Source organism: Ursus arctos, unplaced genomic scaffold (genome assembly GCF_023065955.2).
Source record: "Ursus arctos isolate Adak ecotype North America unplaced genomic scaffold, UrsArc2.0 scaffold_22, whole genome shotgun sequence".
Lineage (NCBI taxonomy): Eukaryota > Metazoa > Chordata > Mammalia > Carnivora > Ursidae > Ursus > Ursus arctos.
Window position 1 is genome coordinate 3,511,255 of NW_026622897.1, and position 24,310 is coordinate 3,535,564.

General features: G+C 40.6%; 1 protein-coding gene across 2 annotated transcripts in view; it reads left to right on the forward strand.

Moving 5' to 3' along the window:
- Nucleotides 1-24,310, forward strand: part of GRIA4 (glutamate ionotropic receptor AMPA type subunit 4) — a 359,257-nt gene that overhangs the window by 323,945 nt on the left and 11,002 nt on the right. Inside the window, exon 14 of one of the 2 annotated variants that reach the window (XM_057316828.1) lies at nt 22,983-23,097. The exons of the other annotated variant lie outside the window; for it this stretch is intronic. Coding sequence (XP_057172811.1) covers nt 22,983-23,097 — 115 coding nt within the window. The remainder of the gene's footprint in view (nt 1-22,982; nt 23,098-24,310) is intronic. 2 annotated transcript variants of the gene reach the window in all.

Sequence of the window (24,310 nt, forward strand, 5' to 3'; positions counted from 1 at the left end):
GTTTGAACAGGGGCAACCTCATATAGAGATGGACTAATACACCCCTTCTGTATAAATGATTGAGTTTGTGGGAGCAAATTCAAAACGATTGCATTTATCCAGCAAGATCCCTAGGGCACATCCAATTCAAGAGTGTCTTTTAAACCTTTCTGCCTTATCTGTTCAGTAGACTGTGTTCCTGTAGCATCTTTTTTTTTTTAAACTAAATCTTCACGTTAATAGCTGTGGATACAGTGAGACTAGTCTGTTTCATCGTCTTTCTCACAAACTCTGCTGTTGTGATTCACTGGGCAACATGAGACTTGAAGAATAGGAAAACGGTAGTCTTTCCTGCTCTGTCAGCCTAAACACAAAATGCAGACAAATGGCTAACAATCGTCCAGTGGTCTAGGGAGTCTCAGGTTTCCAGATCTTGCTGTTCGGTCACAATACTTCAGAATCAATGTCCCAGAAGAGGAGTAGACTAGGCTATGGAATCAGGATGGAAAGCCAGGACGTGAGTCTTTACTGTAGACTTTCAGACAAATGCAGTCTGGATCGTCGCGGAGACCGTATCTGCCTGGGGTGGGAGACACTGCAGCGGGAATGACCCCCGTCTTTACGGGAGGGGAGTGACGCACAGAGTGCTCGTCGTCAAAGAGACTCTTTCAGACCCGTGTTTGCGCGGTTTACAGGAAGCTTTCAGTTACAGAAGGGCAGTAACTATGCTCAGAAATTCCTGGGTCTCTTGTGCTTTGACATAGATTGGTCAGGTTTCAGGTCGTAGAAGGATGTTAGGAATGTTGATGCCATTGAACGGAGCATCTGTAGATCTCACGATGATAAAAAGGAGCAATGACAGTCAAATGAGCCTGCGTCAGCGGGAGAACTCGAGTCTTACCGGCATAGTGACTTATTTTCCAAAGTCATCTTCTAAAGAAAACTTTTAGTTCTCGTTGTGAGATGAGAGGGTAAAATATCTTCTTTTATATTATCTCTCAACTATCCCCACACTTCAGTATTTCTCTCGAATCTTCTTTTCATGTGCACAGTGGCATTTATACTATTCTCGACCTGCCTTCTCATTCCTACTCCAGTACCCTTGACGGCCCAAAACCATTGCGAAATCTGTCCTCTGGCTGAGAAGTTTTTATAGCCTACGCTTTGGACGGCACTGCAGTGAATGCACAGTTTAGATGGAAGAGGCATTCTGTTCATTTTGACTTTACGGTCAGTACTGTCAGCTTCACTGCACACACAGATCGGCTCTGTCAGTACTGTAGTGTCCATTGTATAGTGAAGCTTGCACTTTACTAGCAAAATACTGTCCTTACTGTATTACCCATGTTACACCCGTTGCTGTACTCTCTCCTGTGCAACAAACAAAATGGACACACGTTGTTTAGAGGGAATCATAACTTAGTTAATTCAGAGATTTACTGGGTACTGAATAGCTGTTAGGTGAAAAGACCCCTTTTGAAGATATTCGTGGTATGGAGTCTCTGTGACTGCTACATAGCGAGGGATCCCGTCTGAAGGCTTCCCCTGGCCTCTGTAAGAATCCGTAGACTTGACCCTAGTGTTTGAAGCGAAGTTAAAACAAGCAAACACACACTAGTCTCCTGTCTTCTGTTAGTCAGCAGTGGTAGTTCTTATTCAGATTTTGCCTTCTCCAAAAATGTGGGCGAGACTGTTTCTAAAATAAGACAAACACTCTGTCACCCCCCAAAAAATGATGTTTCGAAAGACAGCAGTTCCTAAAGAGCTTGATCAGTAATTGAGATCTGAAAAAATGGAGACCCAGCTGGACTTGCTGCCGTCCCGTTGCAGGAGCCCATGGCAACAGGAGCAAGACTCCTGACGCCAGGCACGTGAGGCTCAGCTCACAAGAGCCGACTCGGAGCCCAGGGCCGCAGCGTGGCAGGGGGAGCGAGTGCGGAGAATGGAAGTCACAGGAACACAGCTTTTACTGGACTTTTTCTTTCGCTATTCCCGGCCCAAGTGTAGATCCCTGTCAGGGTGGACAGTGTTCTCTGTTGGCCAAACTATGTTTCTTCCACTTTGGAGCATCCTTTAGGGCAGATGTATTAAACTTAGTATCCAAATCCACGTATGAAAAAATACATTATCCTTAAGGAACCACTTTCTCATGTCAAACTGGTGAAATGTGTTTACTCCTCGGTTCAAGTGTACGTACAGGTTTAGAAACAAGGGGCTTGCTGGACGTTGTGCATGAGAATAAAGTTGATGTCTGTTTTCAGTGTTAGTAACAAGTCAGCTGTTAGCACTTCGTGTGGACATAAGAACAGCTGAAAAGTACAGAAAGTTAAACCTGAGTACTAATACTCCTGAGCAGCACTTGGCCTCAAGTGAATAAGTCTTTCACTAGTTTTCAGGAAATGAGTTGCCGTAGATTAGTACATAATTTTTTTTCAATTTTAAGTATTGTGGAAGGAGATGTTTTTGCATATGAATATCCTTCGTTTTCCTTGATGCCATAGTAAAAGATGCTACAGGTAACTTAGATTTTGTGATCCCATTACGACTGGGAATGTAGTCTGTTGGACTAGGGATTAGAGCACACGCACACACACACATCAGTCATACACGCACACAAGCACACAAATCCCCCGCAGTTGTGATATGCTTAGTCACTCACCCAGTTTCCTACAGAGATGCCGATGTTTATTGGGGGACCAGGTATTTCGCAGTCACAAACTGAGATGGGCGTGGTAATCCATACCACACGTGTCCCGGGGGGAAATAATCCCCTTGAGAATCCATGTACCCCATCCTTCCTTTTCTTTCTGGGTGTTGCATCCAGTAGGAAACATAAAACTTTACCCTGATGTTTGAAATTCTACATTTCTCATTTAGGTCTTGCCTACACTTGAAAGATGATTGAAAACACAGCTCCCATGAAGAAGGAAAAAAATGTGGCATTTTCCTGCATTTCTTTAAGATTCACCAGGCATTAAACATGTTTGCCATCCTTACCACTAGTAAAAAAAAAAAAAAAAAAAAAAAAAGCTAATATGATTTGCCTTCATATATTTGCCAGTTCATGCAACAGATGGTCGCTGGGTTCCCACTGAGAATTTGCTGGTTGGTTGTCAAGTTGTCCCTTTGAGTTCAGCTTTGTGACTGCCGTAGGTAACACCCCATCAAGATGTTTCTAAATTCCATGTTCAGCTGTGTGCTCCTACTTACCATAGCACTTAGAAACCGTGTTCTAGTAACTTGCCTCAGAAAGTAGGTAATTTGTGGCCATTTTAGTTTCTACCACTTCAAAGAGGATTAAATGTAAGGAGATAAAAAATGCTATAAATGAGGTTCACCAGTTCAAGCTTTCACAGCCTGATCTGAGGAGAAACCTGACACTGGACGTCAATTCGGACAATTCTAAGAGAAGCCAGAATTCCAAACTGTTGTTCTTTAGTCCCACCTAATTGCCTTATAAGCAAATCCTAGGAAGAGAGAGAATCTCCAGGGAGAATACCTACATCCTATACAATTCAGATAGATTCAGTGCTAACACACAGTTAACATGAGTGCTGAACCTCTAGCCAGCCAAGTCAGGTGGCCTTAGCCTGGCCCAGAGTATGTAGGAGCCATAGTGTCACGTCTGAGACCAGAGTTCATCTGCTGAGAGGGAATAAATGGGCTGTGGATGGACGTATCCTTACGTTAGTAATGTGTGGAAGTGTTGTCGTCTTGGCGTCTGCCCAGTAGCCAGACAGGTCCCACCTACGTCACTGGTCTTTATAGATCATCTCCCTCTGCGGAGTGGTTTCCAGAAGCAATTGCAGCACTAGTGCTCAGGTTAAAAGGAACAACAAAACAAGTGCATGAGGGTGTTTGGACCCCCTGTTCTGCAGTGCTGGGTGGAAGCCCATGTGTGGGTTCTCCAGAGCTCAAGCCAAAAACACCAGGTCTGGAGAAAAGACCCCCCCCCCCAGGGCACTGGCAATGCCAAAATCTAGAAAGAGGCCCAAGTAAGACACCTTAATAAGGAAATCAAGTCCAGGTAGTCAAAGCAAAGAATCCAAAAGCACTGGGGGGAAGGGGAAGGGACGGAAGGGAAATGTGTGGCACCAGGAATTCTAGAGCTGGGAAAACAGTGACAGCAGCAGAGTTCCTGCTTTTACAGTGACTCAGACATGTTGGTGTGGCCCGTGCATGGTTGGCTGCCGATGGTTAGAGTCTCAGCCGTAGGACGAACACCCGACGGCAGAGAAATTGCGTGTGTGTGACGTCTCTGCGGCGTAAGGCAGCTTCTGCTCACAGCTACAAAGCTCTTCTGGGGACCTTTCTGTACCCAGTTATAAAAGAAACTGTGTCCAATGAGTGTTCTTCCCTAGAAGACCTCGGGACCATGAGTTTTACAGACGTGATTGCCTTGTCGTTTACAAACTAGGAGCGGCTGTTAATTTATCCTCAGAACAGCAGCAAGGTCAGGTGATGGGGGGGTTGGTATTGTTTTTGCTTTTCGTGCATTGCTTGTGTAGGATTCTGTTCTCCAGACTTACCTTCCTAAAGGGGAGAATACAAGGACGGTCCGCCCAGGCTGCTGCAGAGGAAGGGGTCATTAAAGTTCTCAGATCACAGCTCGTACTTCTCTCAACAGTGCGGTAGGAACAAGACGAGAAGCATTATCGTCATGCCTTAGCAGATTCCTACTCCTTACTGTCCCGAGTCCCTCTTTCCTGAGATCATGGACGTAGGGTGGGGAGGGATTGCACAAGAGAGAGAAGAGGGGCTCTCTATGCTTGGAATGATCAGACGTGTAAGAATATTTTAGACGTGCACATGCACACACACAGGACTTGGAGGGGGCATGGTGATCAGATTTACCATGAAACTCCAGAATACCTATAATAAAATATAGCTCACGTGATTGTGGAGATGTAATATTCTCCTACATGTAGAATTCTATACAATACTGTTTTAATGCAGTTTTATACTAGTGATAAACATCTACTTAGTGCATCATAGGTGAATAATAGTTTTCCATAAAAATGAAAACAGTTCAGCATAGCATATGGGAAACCACCCAGCCACAACTTGAGGCATTATTATCTTCCTTTTGTCTCTAAAGATAATATCAGCCAAGATTGGGCCTGGTTTATGATTCATACTTAAGAAAGGGAAGATAAAGTAGCTTGGCAGTTATTTGGAATGAGCTGGAAAATAGTAAAGACCCTGGTTTAGAATTATATTGTTTTAATTTAGTTAGGAATAGGAAACTGTAGTTCATTTATTTTAATGATCCCCCCCCAATTCAGTCCTATAACTCTTGTTTTCAGAATGAAGTAACATACATTTGAGATAACTTTGCCTCAAACACCATATCTTATACATCCTGGCAACACCTACATAGAAAATCCCCATGTTACACTGCAGACTCCCAGCCCTGGCCCCAAGCCTTCTTGGAAACAGCCTTGTATTAATTATAAGACTGTCTTGTAACTAATAATCATACTAATGAAAGTTAGAAATACTTTGTTCATCCACCTTAATACCAGAAAAGTCTATTTCACGATTGAAAGTGGACAGATTCCATACTCTCTGAAAACCTGAAAAGCCATTGCTTGGGCTCATCCATTTATGATACACACTTTTAGAAACTTAATGAGACCATTTCAGTACACTCTCTTAGTAGTAATCACACGACTCAACAATGAAGAAAAATTAAAGGCATAAAAACAACCCTAGCATCAATTCTGCCTTTCAGAGTTTATAATTCCAAGATGTGGGAGAAATCTATCATTTTAAATACCACTGACCATGTGAAGTCCTATCACATCAAGCTGAAATAAAGTAGACTTTATTTAGCTTACTTTTTTTTCTGGGATACTCAATAAAGACAGTGACACACATAATTTTTTTACAGCAATGTTATTCAACCTGTTTTCTGCAAGCATTCAATCTTTGGGAGTTAGCCAAAACAAGAATTAAAGTGGAGTCAATTAACCCAATGTGACACAAACATCTCTCTACTTTCAAAGAAAAGAGGAACGTGTGGACCCATCTCCACTGCTCAGAAGATGGCACAAACGCTGTGAAGACCTACCCACAAGGCCTCTACTCTTAAAGAGAATAGTCGCTTCCTATTTGGGGCTGACAGATAACGCAGTTTCAGAACATCCTTTTTAAAAGGGAAACAGGCCAGAATCCCATTAGTAACTAAGAGAAGCTCTCCTCAGATACCCAGCCCCTATTCTTCTGTCTTTTCAGGTATTTGCAACTAAAACCACACACACACACACACACACACACACAATCACAAAAGCATTTATCAGTGAGTACAACTGCTCTATGTTGCTAGTGCCTTTAGCATGGAAAGGAAATGTTTTTAAAAAGCCCTGAGAAATAGAAAAGTTAGCATGAAACCAAGTATCCAGAGCCCTAAGTCAGTACCCTAACCTTTGGTTTCTGTTTGAGGCCAGATGGAGGTAAATGAAGTCAACAGGATCCAAGAAAAGCTGACCTCAGATTGTCTCCTAGCGTAAAAAGCAAAGAGCAAAGGCTAACAAAAAAAGAAGTTGTGCTCTATTAAATGATATAGCAATGATATCGTATAAGGCAAAGAATCAGTTAATATATCATCTAATGTTCTTTTTAATTTTTTCACTTTTAAGAGATGATGTTTAAGTTTGGCTTAGTGTTAGAACTCTAAAAATCACTGAGCAGTGTATTTCTTAAGGGAGACAATAATAGTGACAGTGCAGCCTGTGAGCTTTCAAGCCACTCCTACACGGTTTTTACTTGCTCCTTTTTACCCTCTTAAGATGCCATTCTGTGAAGAGGACGAGTCTATCAGTTGGAGACGTTAAGTGACTTGCCCACAATACCACGGCTGTGATTGGAATGGAGATCTTCTGACTCTCTCCAGTGCTCTTGTGGGGAAAGAACAAAAGAGAACTTTTTAACACAGATACAATTTACTTTCAAACTCACTAAACGTTTTCTGTGATTCTTCCATGTTGCATTTGAACATCCATAATTTCAAAGCGTATTGAGAATACCCCTGTAGAGCTCAAGAAACGATTTAAAAAACCTAAATAAGCTCTGGCTAAGTTGAAGAAATCACACAGAAATAGCCTTCAGGTCAAAATAAAGATTGTACAACAATTAAAACTGGTCCAAAAAATGGAGGGAAATTGGCTCAGATTCCCAACATCAGAGTTGCTCAAGGAGAAACAGAAGAGCCTCCCACTTTGAGGGTGGGACACACATCTGTGTCGTGTCATGAACGATCTTTAGCAAAACAAGCACAGAATTCTCCTGCAGTGCTGTCTGAAGTTGCAGACGCTTAGTAAGACGGGGGAGAAATTCATTCCCGGAACCTCAGTACAAGCTCATCAGGTTTTGGAATTAAATAAGTCACTTCCTCAGTAAATACCTGCTTTTTATCACTTTCTGTCTACACTGTGAAATAGAAAGATATTTAAGGAAAGCACTTCTTTTTAAGAACCACAGAGCTAGAGCTAGACGCAGGTCTTGTAGGCCTCCCTATACAGACATTTAAAATTATAGACTGACGTCAGACTTTTGGCAAGGTACAAATCTGACAAAATCTGGATTGTAAAAGGGGGAATAAAACAGCAAAAGTGAGGCATGTGCATATAGAAGGGCTTGCTTTGTATTTTTTTTTAGAACACCACGTATGCTTCCCTAACTAGATATGATAAAAATTGGTCCATGTAATACAGTATCCCATCGTGTTTCAATATAAAATACTTGAGAGGGTGATTTTTAAGGGCCCCTAATAACAGCAGCAACATGAGTTGCTACTTCATTTATTTTTCATTTTCGCCCTCATCACAGATAGCAATCCATTTATGCTCTGAAGCATGAAGACTGCACAGCCCCTGGCATAGTACCCAGTCCACGCAGTGTCCCCACAGTTGTTATTCATAAACTTTCACATCATTTTGGAATATAAAGATACATTCTTTAGAACTCTGTCATTTAGGCGACTTTCATGGATGAAGTAGGTGTTTTATAAAAAAAAAAAAAAACTAATGTACTTTTTTTCTGTTTATAACACAGCTTCACAATTTCCAAATGTATTATTACAGAATAAGAAATTAAAATTATGTATTAGGAAAAAAGGAAATTCCCTATTTCTGTATATATTCTTTAGAATTTATAGGGTTTAATGGATAACAGACTGGTTTGTCAAAATGACCATTTTTGGAATAGTCTTTAAAGGTAATGAATGAAGTTAAGGTTCCCGAGGAAGAACACGAGAACAAAAACGTATATTTGTAGTTGGAGCAGTTTTACTCTGCCATGTCTACATCATGTAACTTCAAGGGGATCAAAGCTCAGAGGGTGATGGTGACAGACGTACAGCACAGATCCTTCCATACAGTGTTTTTTCCCTGCACATTTTCATAACGGCCATTAGAGTAACAATTACCCCATCCTTCATTTCGACGTCTCTGGAATATATTGTGACAACCCAAGGTTCCAAAGTACATCCATTTTCTCACCCGATGTCGTTTTACTTGATAAAGAATTTTAATAAATTACCCAAAGTTAAATAACAATAGCACATGATCTTGTATGGGTTCAGGCTCATTCTCGGTCTCCACTTTCCTTCATGTCTCATGAAACTCAATCAGTTGTCTGGTATTTGATCTTTTTTATGGGAGCCAGTAACTAAAATTATGCCAAAGGGTGATTAGGAATGGACTCTAAGCTTGGTTAACTAGACAGTAGTCTCAGAAAAGACAAAGTCGTTCAAATAGGAAAAGATTGTTCCAGACGCCATGTAATGAAAAGGAAACAAATTTCACAACTCCTACATACCAAGTGCATGTATATGAATATGTTTGCCCCCAAAAACCCCTGGTGCTGGTGTTATTGTCTTCACCTGGACGGCTACGTCCGCTGAAGCTCAGGTAGAAAAGGAGCCCATCATTCTCTCCTCCCCAAATCCATGCCCCTTTCGTGCGCTGCCTCCTTTCTCCCCAGGGATACCAGAAGCCTCACTAGCTACAGGTACATTAAGAAAGAAAACATCTCTGTCCTACCTGTGATTCCGTTTCGAAAAAATAAAGCAAGTACGTTGTTTCTGATAATATCCCATCTCCCCAACTTTCCTAACCCTCCCCTTTTATGACCCCTTAGGGTTTTTTTTTTCATTTTTGCAATAATTCTTGTTAATACCAAATTTAGTACTGCCCCAACATGGTGTTGGCTTGTAGCACTATTAGTTTGCCCTCAAAAACACCAGGAACATCAGGGAAATGGGTTGAGAATACCACAGCATGCCTGTCTTTTTAAGGAGCTCCAGGTGCGCCCCACGATACACTGTCCGTGATTCAGGACAGCTGATGAGAATTACCCACGCAGTGCGCCTGCAGGCATTCCTCTGCTCTACATCTTACAGATGAGAGTAGAGAGTTTTGTCCCTCTTACACAGCAAATATTCATTCCCTTTGGCCTAATCCTTAAAATGAGTTTTAAGCTCATTTCAACGAACTCCCCGGTATATCAGACAGTTGGTAGTGTCTTGTGAGACCTGAGGAAAGGGTTGGCCAGAACTGAACTTGACTTTAATACAAGACCATGTTCTATTATTGTTTAACTTTGGGTATTTCTCCCCTAGGAGGAGGACAGAGGAGAACTAACCAGCTCCAGGACCAAGGTAAGAGGGGAGTTTTCTTTCAAAAGAATGGGTTCCATCCATTTGAAGGAAACCCCTCCCCCACCTATTTTTCAATCCCTTTTTCTTTGTACATTTATATTTTTTAACCCGCGCCTTAGGAAATCAGCTTGCCACCTGTGCGTTAATAGTTACTTGAACATCCCCTTACAAATGTTATAGCAGGGAAAATAAAAACCGTCACACAAGTCATACCAGTTACATGCTAATGCGTTTATGTTTTTCCATCGTCATTAAATCTCAGTGCCAGTCTTCCCCTGAGGGTCAGTCTCTTGCATAGGCCTTAAGAAATTGCCATCAGCTGTTAATTTCTGTCTGTGGAATATGGATGGTAACTGATAATCAAACCATAATGGGTAATGGGGTTACAAAGACACTAATATTAAAATCCAGAGTGTTTCTATAGAAATTATATTATTAAGAAATTTTTTTATTTAAAAAAGAATTTATTAAAAGAAGCAGCTGATACAATGTAAATGATATGTGATTTGGAACATGCACAGGCTAGACTCTGGGTGTGCAGCTGTACAGACGTGATGATATGTTTAAGGCTCCATATGAAAACCAGAAGGGAGAATGAGGAAGGGGAGCTAACACTGTCCGGAGTGGTATTTCTCCATGCTTAGCCTTCCCGGGCATCGCTCCCAAGTGGTTTCCGTTGTTAATTAACCCCTCACCTTCTGTGTTGTTGACCCTGCAAGTCATCAGTATTCCCCTGCTTTTGGTGTTCTGTGTCACATTGGTCCTTACGGGGGGAGAAATCCCAGGCGAGAAACAAGTGAGAGAACCTAAAAGCATCCAGATTTTGAGACATTAGGAGAAAGGTGGAACCCGGCGGGGTCGGGGTGCATGAGGGGACAGCGTGGGGACCTTCTGCAGCAATCCTCTGTCGTCCGAGGAGGCCAGGTTTTGTGGGACTCGGGTCGATATTAGGGAGGCTTGAGGCTCCAGAAGAAGGGAATCCTAGGAAGCAGGGGAAATGTGCAGAAAGAAGGAGAATTCAGGCCGTTTGTTGCCAATCATCATCATCGTCTTTCAGAAACAGTTCTGGGCGTTCTGTCACAAGCGTGTTAGCATCGCCTTCAGGTTGGATCGTCAGGGTTTTTTAATGAAGGAAAATCACGTCAGATGGATATTTTTGTTGGAGACTGTTGTCTTAGGAGCAGGAATGTCGGTGAGAGAACGCGTGTGAGATGGGGACCTGATTTTAGTACCAACAGACGCTACTTTTGTAGATGATGCTACCGCAGTGGCCGCCAAGCACAAACCCAAGCGCCGGGCTGCCAGCAGGTCGTGTGTTTTGTGGTCAGAAATCAGAACCTGATTTTTCCGTTCTCACTCCCTGACCTGCTTGGTGGAAGGCACATAGTTCAGTCCTGCACTTTAAGATGCAAGGTGTATGACCGCCTGGGCAGCCACACGCAGAAGGGGAAGCCTCAGAGTGTCGTTCCGCGAACCATGTCTGGGAGAGAATTCGGTGTCCACGCCGACATGAGGTCTATCAAACAGATCTGTGTGTGACCTGGATTTTACGAAACAGTTCATGGTGACCTCATTCAGGGGAAGAATTGGTGGTCGTTCTGCAGTGACTTGGTTCTGTTAGGTAACCTGAACGTGAGATGAAACACCGTTTTCGTTTTTTGGCTTTGTCTCGTTACTCTGTAAAGTGAAAAATACCGATCTGCTATTAATTGCGTTCAGTTTATTAGGCATATGAAACATATTGAGTGGAAGTGCTCAGGCTGGTAGCTTAAGAAGTACCCACGTGCTCCTGACCAGGAGCGAGGAACTGAAGGGTTCTAGTGTTGTGTTGTGCTGTGTTCTAGTGTTAACACCACTCGAAGCAAAGGGGGGTGAAACCGTCTCCAGAATTTACACTTTTGGGGTTTTTTTCCCATTGAAATTGTTTAATAAATGAGAGACCATATCTCCGTTTTGAAATGCAGTTGTGAGCCCTGCTGCCCTCAAAGATAAGCAGCTTTGTGTTTCCCTTTAAAGGGCATGAACTGAGAAGCTGTAAAGACACACGGACTTAGAATTCGTAGGGTTTGGTTCTTTTCAGAGAATAACAGAAGAGCCCCCCGCGCTCCTAGTTAGGAGAGGTTCACACAGCTTCTTCCCTTCAGGTTCCCATTAGCTTAGAATCCCTTCTTCTAGGAGACCTGTTTCTATCACTCTGTTTCTTTCTCTGTTTATGCTCTTCTCCCACCTCACCGAAACCCAAGCCAAAAGTTAGGGTAGATGAAACTAGCAAGTAAAAGACCTTTTAAGTTCTATCCAATTACTAGTCTTCTGCAAAAGAATCTGGCACCCCGAATGAAAGAAAAATTGAAACTTTAACTTTTTAAGAATTTGGTGAGAAATTTAAAGTATTTGTAGATAAAGATTTACTAGACACATTCAGTGAATTAAGTGCATATTTAAATACACAATACAATAAATCTTAATCAGGTTAAACCAGACATAGACTTAGCCTTTAATATCTGTTGATGACAAATGTAATTCTTAATTTCTCTAATGTACTGAATTATACTATTCTCAGTAGTAAATTTAGGAACAGAAGAATTTTATAAAAGGGACATGCTTTATTTGCTGCACTTAAATAGGTTAGAACAAAATGGTAAGAAATAACATTATCTGGGATTTAGTTTTAAGTATCTGATTTCTCCTGAAACTCAACAAGCTTGTATCTGATTTTATCAATTGGTATTTTTTCCTTGCCCGGCTAGGCAAACTGAGCTGGTAACCCCTTTATTTTGACCATCTATAATCTCACTGAAATACCATCTTAGATATTTTGTTTATACGATGGACAAAATTGTTTGCCATTATTCATAAAAATAACTAGTGTCAGTAATTGTTTATGTCCCTCTTGCTGATATTTAATAGACAGTTTGGGACCCCTTTGCTTTATTTTGTTTTGCTTTAAAACCCTCTCCATAGCAGGTCTTCCCAAAATCCACTAGGTGGCACGGTCGAAGGACTCCCTTTGATGGCCCAGCTCTGGATTCTTTCATTTTAATCAGCTGCTTGAAAAGTAGCCCCTTCAGTTAATGCGGAGATACCAGGTCTGCACATAGTTACTGCATGGCTCCTGGGGTCTGAGGATGGTGTAAGATACCGTAAAACATAGTCGCTGTGCTCCACGGGCAAAGACCGTACAGAGATAGCGACACTGTGAAGTGATGTATGACTCCAAGTAAATGGGAGTGCTCCAGACAATGGATAATTTAAAGAAGAAGGAAATTACTAGAGTCTAGAATATCTGGGAGAGACCTCATAAAAAAGGTTCAGATGTACTGGTTGATAAATATTAGTTGAATGAATAAGTCCATGAGTGATTATTGGAAAATAGTAAGAACTTAAGAAAAGCTAAGGGGGAAAAAAAAGAAATTTCTGGTGAAAGTTCTGTCGTGAGACTGGAATGGATTGTGAATAAAATATCTTTGGGACTCTTGGGAATCTAGCCTGGAGAAGGCAGAGAAGGTCTGTTTGGGGAATTAGGGTGGTTAAGAGACTGGGCTTCTGTGGTAGAAAGACCCGGGTTCCAATTCTGCCTTTGCCATTGACCAGCCATGTGGATTCAAGAAGGACTCAAAGAGAATGTGAAGAACTTGGGACAGAGCCTGGCTTAATCAAATGTAATTAAATTATACTTTAAAGGTGTACATAAGCTGAATTGTTAGGAAGCTTTGAATGTCGGGAAAATTAGAATAGAGTCGTATCTTGGAGGCAGTCATGAATCCCCGAAGGTTTTCCGCAAAGCGGTGTAAACAAGCAGAGAAGCATGGCCATTCTGACTCTGGGTAGCTGAGAACAGATTGAGAGTCAGTGATCTTGTCTCAGGTGATAAAGGCTTTGACTCAGCTGTTACCTGTGTAATAGAAATGAACATAGAAATTCGAGAGACATCTTTTCAGAAAAAAAAGTTCTTAATGGCTACTCGGCTGTAGGAAAGGAGTTGAAATGAAAATTGGAAGATGAGATTGAGTGTCTGTGATTGGGCTTTGTTATTATTTGTGTTTACTTTTCTGCTTCTTCTGTGAAACATTTTCTGATCCATTATACTGACGCTTCTTTATGATAACACGTTTGGGATTCCTCATTACCTGTCCTAAAAGATCCGAACTTAAGTCATTAGGAGCCCAGTGTATATAAAAATAGAACCATTTTATTCCAACCTTAGGAAAGAACAAGTGTCACCATCTAATCAAATCAAGTCAGGATAAAGTTTATTGGTACAGCTTTTTAAGGAACATTATCTACTGTTCTTCTTTCTTGGATGTTTAGGAAGGATCAGTTTCAGCTGATAAGACCACATGCTTCTGAAGTCTTATCTCAGCTCCAGAAGTATTTAGCCAGAGGGGACAGAAGTTGCAGGGAATATATCAGTCAGAGCTTAATAAGGCATCACCCCCAGCAAGCCTGATGAGCCGGGGGGATCTCCCTTGGAGGGCCATGGTAGGGAGGAGTACCTGGTTTAGCTACACCGGGAAGGGGACCCACAGAAAGCAAAGTGGTCCTAGTACTGTGGGAAAGAGCACTGGACCAGGAGGCAGAAGACCTCCTTCCCAGCTGGGTCTTGGTGAGCAAGGCACCTAACTTTCCTTAGACCCTAGTGACCACAACCGTCAGATGAGAAGGTTTGAGACAACCTCTGACCCCCATTTTGATTCAAAAACGGTAGGATTCTAGTTCTTTAAAGCAATTGATGAAGTTTTTAACAATGAGCAAAGGAAGGAGAAAGGAAACTCGGTTGTTGAACATTCTGGAAATCCTATAAAGAGAATAAGGAGCGGGGTCTAAGAGAAGAAGGAATTCAAAGTCAGGGACAGAGCAGGGGCCACCCAGCAAATCTCCATGAAAAACCCAGTGCTGGGGCGCCTGGGTGGCACAGCAGTTAAGCGTCTGCCTTCGGCTCAGGGCGTGATCCCGGTGTTATGGGATCGAGCCCCACATCAGGCTCCTCCGCTATGAGCCTGCTTCTTCTTCTCCCACTCCCCCTGCTGTGTTCCCTCTCTCGCTGGCTGTCTATCTCTGTCAAATAAATAAATAAAATCTTTAAAAAAAAAAAAAGAAAAAGAAAAACCCAGTGCTGCTCGACAGCTCACACGCAGTGAGTGCTGACCCCCACAGCTCTCCTGTCCCTGAACTCGTGCTTCAGCATAGAAACACCACTTAACAAGTGAGACTCAGAGCGAACGGGAAGCACTTCACAGTCTATAGGTAGCGACAGTCCTGTCTTGAGACAAAGACCCCCGTTGTATGATCCATTGCAGAAACTGATTGTGAAAACAGGGTGGCTTGGGGTGCGGACCTGAGCCCATATCATCTCAAACAGCACCCCAAGGCCACCACAAGTCAAATAAAATTTACGTGATTTAATATGAATAATTGGTATTTTCTCAATATTATGTAAGGATAACCAAAAGTATCTTGGAGCAGTTTTTATTTTTAATTTTCATTAGTGTAGCATGCAGTGTTTTAAGAAGCCCTGCACATAGGGCGCCTGGGTGGCTCAGTCAGTTAAGCATCTGACTCTTGATCTCAGTTCACCTCTTGATTTCAGGGTTGTAAGTTCAAGCCCTGTATGGGGCTCCACGGTGGGTGTGGAACCTACTTTAAAAAATTTAAAAAAAAAACCCTGCCCATGATGTGTTTGCAGAATGACCACAAATTGAGGCTCAGACCTTGCAAGTTCCTTGTCGCCAAATCACAGTCTTAAAACCTCCTCTCTATTAAAATTCTGGAGCAACTATGGGTCATAGAAATAGTTCTCCTTCCCTTCCCTGAATAGACATACCTGAAAGTGGTCATTAATTAATTTTAAAATAAGTGTTACTAAAATCTGGAAGAGATATTTTTTATCTGCTCACGATTTCCTTTCCGAGTTTTGTGGATCCCCAAAACTCCAGATGCCAGTCTGCCCGCAACTTTCACAGGCTTCTGAAAAAGGTTCCTGACCCAGAAGAGGACAGAAAATTCTACTCTGTGACCTAAAATTGACAAAATCATGAAACCAAACTGCATGAAATATTTGTAAGGATTACATTTTTTAAAGAAAGGTTAACCCTAAAAATATAATTAAATTTTTCATTTATCTCAAGCTCTAGCTGGTGCTCTAAATTGCTAGCAAACATCCTCACAAAAATCACAGTATTTCTTCAAAGAATCACATTCCTCAGACCTAGGCCTCAAATAGCAATCAGTCAGGCAAATTCCAAAGAACACACACTTCAGGGGCACCTGGTGGCTCAGCCGGCTCAGCATCTGCTTTGGCTCAGGTCTTGATCCCAGGACTCTGAAATGGAGCCCTGTGTCGGGCACCCTGCGCAGCGGGGAGTCTGCTTCTCTCTCTCCCTCTGCCCCTCCCCGCTCGTGTGCTCACTTGCTCTCTCACATAAATAAATAAAATCTTCAAGAAACACACACTTCAGAGACGATTTCTGGAACCTAACCCAGTATCTACGCAATTTACTTAGCTGTCTTTGACGCCCTTGGAGTATGAAATGCAGAGGACTCTATACACTAAATTAATTGCATATATGCCATCCAAAATCCAAAGCAAAGACAATAAATCCTTCCTTATCGAAGTGGTTTTCAAAGGCTCATTATACATCATGTTGGGACTGAGTTGTCTTTGCACTGAAAACAATTTTCCTTCCTAATTTTGATATCAAATTATTGATTGGTAGTGCCATTTTTATGCAAATCTTACCTGTCATTGTGTAAGCCAACTGAAATTAAAACTTAGTATCTTTCCTAACAACATTTGCATATAGATGCAGAGCAATTTAGCCCAAATCCTGTCTTTGGAAAGAAGTGCACAAATCCAATGAAGCAAAAAGAGCCCGGTGCTTGTTTACTGGAAGGGATAATTGGGGAAGAAAACTAATAGCACAGCTGCAAGTTAAATTGAAAACTTAGTGGAGCATTTATAATGCTGAGAACTGGTTATCCTTCCAGGGCTTACACACCTGATCAAGGTGGAACTGTGGACGCAAACGCCTTTCCTTAAGGTCAGACCCTCACCTCCTTATCATTTGACAGCCCATTGATTTTTATTTACTTATTCTATTTTCTTGACTGATAAACTAGTTCTTTCTCAGTGAGTTATTCATAGACTTTATACAAAATTCTGGGGTGGTTCTAAATCCTCGGTTTCATGGCTTATTTCCTCCAAACACCTTTATTTGGGGGGATATCATTAATTAAACCTCACGAGTAAAACTCCATATATCCCATGCTCCTCCCTTCCCTTCTCCTCTTGCTCTACTGGGGTAGACTTTCCTGTGTGCAGCCCTCATGACAGTAGTGAGAATTGCCACCAACATTTAAATAAGACAACCAATAGTCTGTGCAGAGTGGGTTATTATTCATTTTTCATGAAATTACTATTTTCTTAGTAGAGTGGTCCTAGAAATTTTTCTGCATGTACTTATCTGCTACATAACAAAGTTTAAATCAAATGAGTTCTCCAGTCTGGAATTTTAGTTTAAATGCAAAAAAGGGATACAGTAAATAGGTAGTGGGATGAAAGACTTTTTTAATTGCATTTTTTAAAAATTCCTACCAAAAAAATGAAAAGGACTTTTTTCTTAGGGCCTCTTCTGCTTGTTTGGGGAAAAACATAGTTGCCAGCCCTGAGAATTCTTTTCCTAAAAACAGAGGTATATACGGGGGTTTTTTTTTGTTGTTGTTTTTTAATGGCCCACTTCCCAGGACTCAAGTCTACCCACCATCACATTTCATTTAATGGAGCCTAAGGGGAAGAGCTCACCTTGTCCATGTAAATTCGTGTGAAACAGAGAGTCTTCTCTCCAGGCCACTTAGAGTTCTCTTAACCTCCTGCAGATCCTGTCTGACAGGGGAGGCCCACTAATTGATGCATTACTCATACTTCTGTGCCTGACCTGTTCCCCTCAAACAAGGCAGAACATTTGTAGACGCCAAGTACACCATCCCATGTCCTCCAGCCCATGACTAGAGACGCAGAACCAGGTGGACCAAAGCAAACCACATCTTCAGGAGCAATGAGTGCTTTACTGATGTCCCTAAGAGCAGTTCCCAAATTCTGCCTCTTCCTCATTTCTTTGTGGGGTTTCTTTTTGATCCAAAATAAAATGTATATGTTGGTTTGCATAAAACAATTCTTTTAGGCATTAGATTATAAAATAATATAAAATCATAAAATAATTGAGAAGGCTTTTTTTTGCATTTTCTGATTATTAAAGTATCACTTATTGTAGAAAATTTTGGATGGGTTCAGAAGCGTAAAAAGCAAAATGCAATCCAAACTAGTCATACTCCCTACATCCAGAGACAGCTTTTTGTCGTGTTTTTTCCCCAGTATTTTTCCATTAATGTCTCTCTCTCTCTAGATATATTTTTTATTCTTAAATTAAAATCATAGTGGATATACAGATTTGTTTCTTTTTTTTTTCATTTATTATACCATAATCACTTTTTTCTTGTCGTTAAAAACTTTGAATGGTCGTAAGACATTCAGCCATACGAACTATGTGTGCTCATCAATACAGACCCCGAGGAGCTTCATAAAAGCGTAGACACAGTGCCCCTGACTCAGGGGGACCTGACCCAGCACTGTCGGACCTGAGATCTATATTTGTGATGGTGGCTTTCTATGCAAATCAAGCTTGAGAACCGCTGCTGGGCCCCCACATCTACTTCGTTCTCCCCTTCTGGTGGACGTATAAAGTGCTTGCCGTGTTGCTACAGAAATATGCTATGAGGGCCATCCAGTTACTCCCATCGGCATCATGGATTAACTTTATTAGAATTGGTTCCTTAGAGGAGAATTATTATTAACCAATAATATTAATATTAGTCAATTAATATAATGATCAACATTGTCAGTAATTTCCAAGAACATAAGTTGCGTTTAAGCTTTTGTTGTATAAAGTCATCTTATTTCTTTTTTAGTTCTTAATTCAGTCAGGATACCCATCTTACTCAGTTCTCCACGATATTGCACATGATCTTTACTTTTGTCCTTCCTAACATGAGTGGCACAGAATTGAGTTGGCATCGTTTTAATTCACATTGATTTAATTCCAAGCCAAGTTGAATTATTTTTGTATGATTTGTATGATCTTCCCGCATGAATCATCTGCTAACATCCTTTGTGGATTTTAAAGGGATTTTCTTACCTGTTGACACAATGCCTGGTGGGTTCACACAATTTTCAAGTTTTTAAAAAACATATTAAGATTTATTGGGGACTATGAAAAAACTTTCCTAGCCTCATTCAGGTAAATATTCTGGACATTTGAAGCCCCATGATATTTAAATTTTATAGAGTTTAGGGGCACCTGGCTGGTTCAGTCAGTAGAACTCGTAACTCATGATCTCAGGGTTATAAGTTTGAGCCTCACATTGGGTGTAGAGATTACTTAAAAACAAACTATTATATATATGGAGAGAGAGAGAGAGTTTGTATGAAGAGAGCATTCCCATTAAGAGAAGCATTCCCCTGGAAGTGATGAGACTTCCTCATGTGTATATAACTAATGGATCCTTTCCTATAAGGATAATAAAGTAGTCGCAAAATCACACCGTAGGTTAAAATAAACTGCACCATCACCGCCAACAATGAAATAGTCATCCTATTAAGTAAAATGGAATTGAATTTTCTTTAATCAGACTAAATATGATATTGTAAATTACTTGTCTAAAACTACATACACCCTAGATATCCTGTGTGCAGATGTTGACTAGGTCTAGGGCCGGTATGAGTCCTTTATAATAATATTCTTAAATCCAGGAAATCATAAAAATACTTGATTAAACTTAAACTTTAAAAGTGTTCCTATTAGGAGATATTTTGTCAGATGTACATTTGAAAACTCACCAACAGAAAAATTACATTACAATATGGCCCAGAAGTGAATATAATGATTAAGGCATAAATTAAGCATAAAAGCATACGCAAACATATAGAATTGAATGATAAATTATTTATGAAAGGATGGAAGGTAAGAGATGGATATCTTAGCCTGAATTAAGTTGCCTTTAACAAGAAAATCTCCACACTAGATGAATTTACCAAGTATCGATAAACGGGAGAAGTTTAGGTCTGTTAGTTCCGGTTCGAAAGCTTTTGTTGTATGTGGTCTTTCAACAAGAGCCCTCTTAATAAAAACAGGTCCCAGAAGCTAGTGCAGTGAGGTGTGGATTTTCATAATCTCAAGCTCAGTTGAAGGAAAATTCAGGAATAAAAACCTCGGGCAGCTTTTCTGAGGTCCTGAAATTTGACTCGAGGAACGTTTTCCTTCTATCCTGCATCAGGTTCCCCGCCGTCTCACTACTATTAAAAAGGCTACTTGGAGAAGGGTTTTTCTTACCTAGAATTCCCCAAAGGTACAAAAGGCAAAGCCAAGAAGTTACCTGAGTCCTACTTCAGTCTATCAAAGGTCATTGTCAACACACCTGGGCCTTTAATTGTGGTCTATGCATGTCCAGCCAGAGTGTGGTCACTGACTGGTTCTTCCTCTCCTTCCACTTTTAAATGAAAACAGTCCACTCAATTGAGTTTATCTGTAAAAGCTGCCTTTCATAGACCGAAAGGAATGCTCAGTGTAAGGGAGAGCGCACCTTCTTCTGTCCCTCATCTTCTTGGCTGACCTACTTCACCTTCTCTGATGTTTCATCAGGACCAGAATATCCCTGATCATTAATCTGCGTTTCTGACCTTGATTTTGAAATCCCTGTCTGAAGTGTACGAAGGGGATTGCAAAGCAACAATAAAACGTACCATAGGGAGGGTCTGCTTCCTAAGTCCCTCAGTTACCCCACTACTTGTGACTTCCCTAAGCTTGCTTCTAGTTACTCTTTCAGGGTTCCTTTTTCTCTTGCTGAGATTAAAAAAAAAAACTTTTAAATCTATTCCAGCAAAATGAGTGAAATAACTTTGTGTATTTTTTAAAATCATTTGATGATTCTTGGGATTAATAACATGTAAAAGCAATGTGTTTCATAAAATAGGACAGATGTTCAAATGTGGTTTGTGCCGCAGTTGAAATGGCCATCTGCAGAGGCTGCTAGACCTGATTATATACAGAAATGACATCTGTAGTCAGAAGTTGTAAAGAACAGGCAGTTTTAACATGCAAAGAAATCTTCAGTACTTGAAGACTCTTTCTGAATGTTAATTACAAGTTGCCTTCCATGCATCATTAGAGAAAAGTAAATGTACGTATAATAGTATTGGGGGACTTTATCAAGGGACCACATGTTTCTGGAAGGAAAACGTGGATTAATTGTGAACTGGGCAGTGACTTACCTACTGGTCAGGTGTATCATATGAATCAAATATTGATGTATACACACACACATACGGATAGCAGTGTGAAACTAAACTGTTTTTACATGGCCTGTTAGATGGTATTAGAATAAAGTCTTAGAATAATTTTGTAGAAAGCTTTATTCCAAACAGTTTTCTCAACGTGAAGCTTTTTTTCCTTATCCATTCCTTTATTTTGCTTTTTGTTTTCTCCTGTGCTGTGGAACTGTCTTTGGATATGGCTCATAACCCTGTTAAATAACCCTCTCATGAAATGATTTCAGTTTTATCAAAGGAATGGTCTAAACCAATACATAAAATTATTGGGATGCCACTTCACTAGGACAGATCTAATATGAATGTTTCAGGCTAAAATAAAGTGAATTGTAAAAATAATTTTCTCCAAAATAAAAATTTTAGTAGTTCAGTTTAAATCACTGAAAGACAAATTTAATTTGTTGTGGACACAAAATAAATTAAAACAACTGTCTCCCAACAGCATTTTTTTTTAAGTAGGTCTCTCTTCACTGAATATTCATTAATTCTTCCATTTTGGTCTGGTCCTTTTGGTGATTAAACCAACCACCTGATATCGTTCACTTTAGGAAGTATATTCATTATTTTAGACCACTAATGTGGCCCTTGGGAAGGTGGGAACAGCTGATTATTTAATTAGCATTTCGTAAATGGCAGTGTAACGCTCAAGAAGAGTTAATAGTCTCAAAGTATATGGTTTTCTTGTGGGAAATGTTTATTCTCCAAGTGGATCAGACTATCACAACACTGGAAAATGAACATTGTTTACGTGAAATATGATAAACACATTTTAAGAAAATAAACACTTCAATAGGCTGATTGGTGGTGAAATATGTAACACTTTTTACTAGTCAACAACTGTTTCACTTGCAAATCAGTTTTCAAGTGCTATTCGTTAATTTGGGGTTGTTTTGTTTTATTTATAATTCATTTGGCATTAAGAAATCAGCAGACTCAGTATTTATCAACTGCGATAGCACAGCCCAAATTCTCCATATAGAAGCCACTCCCTAGCTTTAACAGAGACTTCATGAAATGCTGGGAATACCTCTTGAAAGAGATAAGGGCTCATTTAATAACTGTAACTTGAAAGCAACTAAGAAACCAAATACCTGGCAGGCAAAAGCCCATGACACATTGTTAATGCTTGTAGACATTCATTGGAATCTGCTCCCTTATTCCCCGGTAGAGATACACATGGAGGCAATCGAATCTTGACTGTTTGTCTGCAAAGTCCTCATCCATGCAGAACGGCTTCCTGGGGTTTAATTAATTTCAACGGTCACATTGGCCTCGCCATCCTGGTTAGATTCTAAGCAGCATCCAAAGCCTTCAAGAATCAACACCAAATTCACATAGAAGAACTTTTCCCTGAGGGCAGCTACTCTCTTTCTCTTGACTATCCTGAGACTTCTAGCGCAGGAAACTGAAACCAAACGTGCTAATCCTAGATCCTGAGAGCAATGAAATCAAACAAATGAAGGAGCTCAACTCCCACAGACAATAAAGGGAATCACAATTAAGCCATACTCTTTGTTGTCAGGAAATCAGTTCACAAAAATGAATGAATGCCGTTCCGTGTTTCCTTCTGGGAATGCATTTTCATTTCGGTCTCTTTTCAGCTGTTGACTTTCTTAGAGGCAAAGGATCTCCAGGCACAAATCTTCCTCAATTACTAGTAAATGCAAGTTTATTGCTATTTTGCAGAAGAAAAAAAAAATCCATGTCATTGGTTGATATCAGCATCCATTATTTGACAATAAATGAACTCTGAGAGTGAACAGCACCACATACCACATGTTTCACACCCTTTGAAATTAGTCACCATTGCCTTTGGTTTGGACTCTGGTGGAAGGGGCTGCAGGACCGCAAAATGAGAGGTTTATTTAGCGCCTGGGAGAAGCTTATAAAGAGCTTAAGTCCTCATTCCTTCTAACATCTTAACAGCTGTGCAGTTTCTTACAAAATATGTTTTATCGTTTCAAGAAATGCTGTTAACCTCGCAGTTTTAAAACTGAATGAACAAGGCCTCTTGGACAAATTGAAAAACAAATGGTGGTACGACAAAGGAGAATGTGGCAGCGGGGGAGGTGACTCCAAGGTCAGCCTCAATGTCACCAAAAGCGGGTAAACAGTATGTATAGTAATAGGTGCATCTGCTGGGAGACGCAGCTTGGATCCCCCGCCAGCACCGGAAGTGCCAGTCCAGTCCCTTCGAAACCCAAGTATGCAATTACTGTCAAAGCAAAAATATTTGCATCTGCTAACCAATCTGGGGACACACAAACAGACCTCATTACAACAGTCCCTGCACCTCTGTGGCTTTGAAGAGATCGTGGGTCAGACCTTTTAGTCCTATGAACCCCGTTGTAGAAAGCAGGAAGGGATCCAAGCTTCTGAAAGGGCAGATTAGTGATGCAAGGAGGGCGGACACCAGGGGAAGTCTGTCTCCTTCGGTCGCCCAGGCATGGCGAGACCGTCTACGAAGTGTTTTTGAGTAACAGCAATGACTTGACTCCACCTGAACCTGTCTAGAATACCTTCCAGAAAGCCATGTCTCCACCCAGAACCCTCATGCTTCCGTTAAATATCAAGTTAAATAATAAAGATAGTCTAGACGTTTTTTGCCTTCCGTAAATGGATCATATCACAAAATGATCAGCTCCAAAACAAGACCCATTCAGCTCTGTGCTCACTATATCTATGTCATATTTCCAGCTTCATAAAATAATGTGGGTTTTTTTCTTTCTAAGTAGTTTCTAAAGGAAACAAAGATATACAACTAACAGAAATAATCAACTCGTGTCCCAGAATCCTTCTTCACTGTCTATAGAGTTAAGCAATCCATAGGCAGGAATATTCTGCCTGGATTTTCTTTTGGTGCCCTAACTTACCTGGAATGTTCTGACAGTTTCCATAAAAACGTAAGTTAAAAAATGCATATTTATATGCAGAGAAAATTCTTTAAATTTACACTAATCTATTTTTCCATGCAAATTGCAAATATAAGAAAACATGCTGTAATAGCACCAAAGAAAAGCAAAGATTTTCTAGTTCATTAGAAAAATTGTGCTTGCCAGTGTTTATTTTTATCACCAATATAAGAGAAGTACAACACTGCTTAACAAATAAAACTTTCCACAAAAATGAATAACAAAGTCCTATTTTAGTGTCCATTAAAACATCTTTTCAGAGAAAAATAAGCAGAGCAGAAACGTACACATAATGAAAAAATCTATTTAACAAAAGTCACGTCAGTCTGTTTCACTAAGGGGTTAGGCCGCTCAGTTGGATTTTAATCTGTTTGTATCCCA